Source organism: Ipomoea nil, unplaced genomic scaffold (assembly GCF_001879475.1).
Source record: "Ipomoea nil cultivar Tokyo-kokei standard unplaced genomic scaffold, Asagao_1.1 scaffold2965, whole genome shotgun sequence".
Taxonomy (NCBI): Eukaryota; Viridiplantae; Streptophyta; class Magnoliopsida; order Solanales; family Convolvulaceae; genus Ipomoea; species Ipomoea nil.
This window is the reverse complement of record NW_017619393.1, coordinates 585600-591819: the sequence shown is the minus strand read 5'-3', so window position 1 is coordinate 591819 and position 6220 is coordinate 585600. Positions and strand designations below refer to the sequence as shown.

Sequence of the window (6220 nt, the reverse complement as noted above, 5' to 3'; positions counted from 1 at the left end):
TTCCTTGGTATTGATATCCTTCACAACAAAAAAAGAGGGGTGAAACTCAAAAAAGACTTTATTATCGGATGCAAACTTTTGAACAGATAATAAAGAATTAGACAAATGTGGAACGTGAAGTATATCAGACAACGTGAATGATCTAGAAGGGGTATGAAAAGAGGCATGACTGACATGATTAATAGATAAACCCATATCGTCACCGACACGCAATGTGTCATTGCCAACATATTCTTCTGAGGTGGTCAAAGCAGTGATGTCCGGAGTAACATGATTAGTTGCCCCTGTATCCGAGATCCATGTGTGAGGAGTACCAACATCTGAATTTTCTGGATATGTTAGATTGACCTGAGGTGAGGAATCATAACAGTTATAGCAGACATGAGCCCCGTGACCAGCCCGCCTACATATCTGACACTGAACCTGATTGCCACCACCGTTGTGTCCGCGACCGCGACCACCACACCCACGGCTACCTTGCTGCCTGCCACCACCACCACGATTGGAACCACTGTTGCCACCACCTGCTCGCTGACCGCCGCCACGGTTCTAACCTCCGCGACCCGATGGGCCGCCACCGCGCTGCAAGAGTCGCCGGAGCACCGCCGTAATCATGGTTGGCGATAAATTCCTGGGCGCCGAGGAAGTCCGCCAACTCCTGGAGCGTGACCGGCTGCCCACGGACGGCGAGAAAAGCGGTAAGGGCACGAAACTCCGGTCTCAGGCCGCGAAAAACAAAAAGATTCTGGTCGTCGAGAGAGATGACGCGGCCGGCGAGGGTGAGCTCTTCAACAATCACCTGAGCTCGCCCGATGTAGTCCGCAACCGACGAATCACCCTGGAACCAGTCCCTGCAACTGGCCGAGAAGATTTAACGCGCGGGCACGGGAGGAAGACGATAATGTCTGAACAATGGCCTCCCAAAGGGCACGACTCATGCGACGTCCGACGGCTATTGGCATGACTTCGTCAGAGAGGGAGGAGACAAGCATGGACAACAATGCTTGATCTTGACGCATCCAAACGGTATATGCGGGGTTTAGCCGTGGCATGGCGTCGGCAGCAAGAAGGACAGCCGGTGAGGGTTTTGTACCATCAACAAACCCCATTAGGTCATGCCCGTGAAGAAACGGGACGACTTGCGTACGCCAGAACAAATAATTCTTGTAGGTTAACTTGGTACTGATGAAGTGATGTGCGGTGGATAGTGACACAATTGACGAAGAACTTGACGACATAGCAGCATCAGACACGGTCTGTTCGGAGGAATTAATAGATCCGTCAGCCATAGGGACGAGAGAAACCCTAGTTTACTGATACCAGATGAGAACTGATTGTATTGTATTTACTGAACTTGATTACAATGAGATCAGATGATGTGAATATATACAATAAAGAGTCACAATGTGACAGGGATAAGAAGTTCTAAACAGACTCAGATACATAGAGTCCTAATACTCCTAATGCTCCTAAAGAATTAAAATGAAATTTAAAAAAAAAAACAAAAAAAACAAAATTATATACCTGCAAGTATGCAATATCCTTCATTATAGGTCTATAATCCATATATAAAATAATTTTAAAAGTTAATATCAATTTCAGAAAACAAACTATAAAATATACACAAAAAAAAAAAAAATAGAGTTATTTGACAAAATTAGGAATACTAATTAATAAAGATTACCAAAAAATATTAATCATAATAAAATGTAATCCGTGTTAATCCGTGTTTCAACACGATCAATTGTATGTTATTGCTTCAATTCAAATGATTTAAAAGTTTTAATCTGTTGTGATTTAAGAAAATGTTACAAGTCACTAATGTGGTTTACAAATAAATTTTTAATAATTTGTAATTTTGATTAGTTTTTTTTTCTATTATTACCGTTTAATTTTTTTAAAGTCAAAATAATTATTGATTTGAGACCATAACATTTATGCTTATATTTTTTTTACCGTGCATCGCACGGGTAAAATACTAGTGTGTTAAAATAGATAATAAGCTAACATCTTCACCGAACCAAAGTATCTCACACAGAAAAAGGGAAAAGACAATGAAATAAATGATATTTCTTTCTTTTTTCTAAAATATTATTCTTTTATTTAATTAAAAAATGGTAAGTACATATGCCCAGAATGACCCAATGCAAAAGACTAGGCAAATTATACGGTCCGCACCACAGTTCAAAACATCGTCGTAAATATTATGAGCAAAAATAATGTACATTATATGTTAGAATAATGTACATTATATATTAAAATAATGTATATTACGTGTTTAAAATAATGAAACATTGGAGCAACATAATGGACATTATGTTTTAAAATAATAATGTTCATTATGTTTGAGAAAAATGTACATTATGTTATAGAATAATGTACATTATGAATTATAAAAGTGTATATTACAACTGGCCGCACAAAAAAATAAAATTAAGCCATGCAATAACTATTGGCTACAACCCATACCATCACTCTTTCCTTCTCGTGTACTATCACAACAGGAAAGGCCCATAATTTTCCCCAAGTATACCCCTTATATTATCATTTTGTCAAAAAATAAAAACACAAAAAAAAAATAAATAAATAAAATACCACTTATTTTATTTAAAAACCGATTGTTAGTTTAACCAACAGAGATAAAAATGAAAAACATCTTCTACAACATGAGAGCTTTAGTGACTGCAAGCAAAGCTTCTGATACCCTGCAGATTAGTATATAAAAAGTGGAGTGCATGACAAATAGAAGTGTAAAATCAGAACTTAAAATGTGCTTAAGCAGAAAATGTTAATCCTACACAATATCTTAACCACTCAAAAACTGACAAAAATTGAACTGCTATCACAATTCATAATTAAATTAAATTAACATCTAAAAGTTGCGCCTTGTTGGTCTTCCCTCAGCCACACTCACCCTGATCGCCCTCCCATCCAAATTCTGCATACACCAATACACAACCATAAGCTCGTCGTTTTTTCTTTCTTTTCGTTTTTGGTCTAACAATAAGAAAAAGATGGATACATCTTACCTGCCCATCAAGATCCGCGATGGCATCGTTCATTTCCGCTTCGCTTGACATTGTCACAAAGCCAAAGCCCCGTGATCTGCCAGTCTCTCTGTCGCAAACTACCCGTGCATTTACAACTTTGCCGTGTTCACTGAAAACTTGCTCAAGGCGTGCATCGTCCACACTCCATGGAATATTACCAACATAAATTCTGCAAGAAGGTTCAAATGATCGGGGTGGACGTTCTGGCTGTGATCCTCTTGGGGCAGCCTTGTTGACGTTCAGGAGTCTTCCATTAAGGTCCTGGTCAAAACATTCAACCATTAGGTAGCCACTAGAGCCTGGCCCATTAAAACCCGAGTCTTCATATCGAGTGTGATAATCCTAACACAACTCCACTAGTAAACATGTAATGCAATGCCGCAATACAAATGAATGTACCACATACAACATTGCCAAAATCTGACGAGACACAATTTTACTCACTTCAAAAGATATTATTTTTATTTAGCTATTTAAATAAATCTTCAGAAAGATGTTTACCACATCTATTTAATCTAATATCTGGATATGAATATTTTCTATATACTCTAACATGATCACATATTGAAATTTGCATATAAGTCCGGTGGTGGGGGCATTGATTCTTTGAGCTGAAAAATTTTGAGAAATTATAGAACAGATACTACCTTAGTACCTTGTAAAGAATTGAGTGTTTAAAAAAAACACATATGGTTACAATATATACAACTTTCACAAACAAATAAACAAGTACTATAATTTCAGATATTTTATCCACTAAAGCTTAATTGAAACTGATGTATATCCAAGGATGAATAACAATTTTACAAGAAAAATTTTGGCTGATGGAGGTTTTGTACGTGGTTATGAACTTCCATCCTTCAGCCAGCATGCCAGAATTTTGAATTACTATCAGATACCATTTTCACGCTCAGTAAAAAATCAACAGCCCAGTTCAGTAACATCTAGGTATATTCATATCAAGTGTTATTGCTCTTGTTTCTAATCGGCAATAAAACTATGCAAAAATCACAAGTACATTCCAATAGAAAATCAACAATCAAGAAACCTAACATCTTCTTATATTCATATCAAACACTATTAGTTTTGCTCCAAGACACACAAAGCTATTGAAAAATCACAAGTTCAATATGATTACTACACACATAACAAAATGCAATTTTCTCCTTCTACTCCCACTTAACAGTTTAGCAAAACCTTAAGATACCCCAAGCAAACATATTCTGCTGAGATAATTTGCATTAAGGGGCTCAATGCACAATCTTGGCAAACCACCATGAAGATTCATAAGATAAATGTCGTAAAATATCCAAACTATTCCTGTTTTTCATTTCTAAGTTAGTTGAAGCCATCTACAGCTCTGTTTGGCATACTTAGCTTAAAAGCTAGTAGCTACTAACTTATTTTGAAATGCTATTAGCATTTCAAAATAATTTATTATTTTAAGCTCTCCATGTTTACCAAACAGAGTTTATAGCTCATTTGTAACTTAAAATAAGAAGTTGCAAGCCTACAATGAAATTCATGTATAGAACCAGAAAACAAATCTAAAAATGGACTTCCACTACCATGAAACTGGTATGCTCTATCATGTATGGAAAAGTAAAACCCAAAGCATAGAACATACTCCAAACACAAAATAAAAGGAGGAGAAACAGTTTGGGGAGGAAGAAAGGTGCATCAACTCACATAACGATTGAACATCTCAACAGCTTTGTCAGCTTCTTCCACAGTATTCATAGTTACAAAGCCAAATCCGCGGCTCCGGTCAGTATCCCGGTTGTAAATAACCTACAAAACCCACAAATTTATATCAATTTAACCACAAAAAAAAACCCAATCTTTCGATAAGACTCATACAAATTACCTCAGCAATCTCAACAGTCCCAGCCTGCTGGAAAAGCCGAGCCAGGCCCTCATGATCGACATCATAAGGCAAGTTCCCAACGAACAGCTTGGCATCCTCGGGGGGTTCTTGGTACTCGCCGTCGTCTTCCCCAAAGGCATCATCACTCTCCCCAGCATCTCCAATAGCCTCCAAGTCCCCTCCTTCCTCATCTCCCTTCATCCAATCGAAAGCTCCGCTAATATCCTCCTCGCCTTGGTCTTGCCCATCAAGAACTATGGTGTCATCATCTTGGAGGGCAGCTACGACGGAGACCAGAGATGGGAAATGGGGTTGGGTGTTCTTGACCCTGAGGGAGAGCAGGAAGGGGAATGAGGATGAAGAGTAGGAGCAAGAAAGATGGAGCTTTATAGGGCTGCAAGCGAGTGAGAAATGGTGGTGCGAGTGGGATTTTGCAGCGGCGAAAAGAGATGAGGGAAGGGAGGTGAGGCAGCCATTTTTGGCCATAGATAAAGAATTCATTACTGGGTTGGCTGTACAATACATTGATATGGTGAAGGAGAGGTAGAAATAGAGAGGAGACAAGAAGGTTTAGAGAAGAGGGGAGAGGATAAGGGAATATGGATGAGGGTTTGAGGAGGCGGATGGTCCAAGACGTGAAGACGCTAGTGATTTTTGTAAAGATTTATTTTATTTTATTTTTTTCCTGCCAAACATGGGGCAATAGCCAAATTATTATATACTGAGTATTTTTTTTATTTTTATTTTTTTTATTCGGGCTATACGGAGTATTTTCTATTTTGGCAAGTAGTCTGGTTTTTTTTTTTTTTTTTTTTTTGAAACCAAACGACACCAATATCATTAAGAACTCAAAAGAGCATAAATACATAAGGGCGGGTGATGAAACCACGACCCCAGGACAGACGAGGAACCAGTTGCCCGTGCAAGCACATGAACGACGTGATTCGCTGACCTCTTGACATGGTGAACCTTAATGTTCCCGATGTCACTAGCAATCTGCAAACATTGTTTCCAATTGACCCAACATACGAAAAATCACAATAACGGGAATTAAAAGCCGCAGAAACATTTAGACAATCAGTTTCTACGATTACATTATTTAGACCAAGACTCTTGATGTAACACCCCAGATTTTCAGGATATTTAAAACTTATAAAATAAAGGTGAAATCTCATTAAATCCCAAACAGAGTACGAGTGTACGGGGTGCTATGCCACACCTGAGCTAGAGAACTCAGGTGCACAGGCTAACTAACTAATGTCTCAATGATACGAATGCATAAACATGGCACGCAGGCCGAAAG

General features: G+C 38.4%; 1 protein-coding gene across 1 annotated transcript; it reads right to left on the bottom strand.

The window, feature by feature from the left end:
* Positions 1-2679: 2679 nt before the first annotated feature.
* On the bottom strand, positions 2680-5565 carry LOC109162928 (28 kDa ribonucleoprotein, chloroplastic-like). The gene is made up of 4 exons (XM_019311636.1): positions 4918-5565; positions 4740-4841; positions 3030-3311; positions 2680-2938 (listed from the first exon to the last, which is right to left on the bottom strand). Exons 1-4 carry the CDS (start codon positions 5440-5442, stop codon positions 2873-2875), a joined length of 975 nt encoding a protein of 324 aa, XP_019167181.1. The 5' UTR covers positions 5443-5565; the 3' UTR covers positions 2680-2872.
* Between the last annotated feature and the right edge of the window lie 655 nt (positions 5566-6220).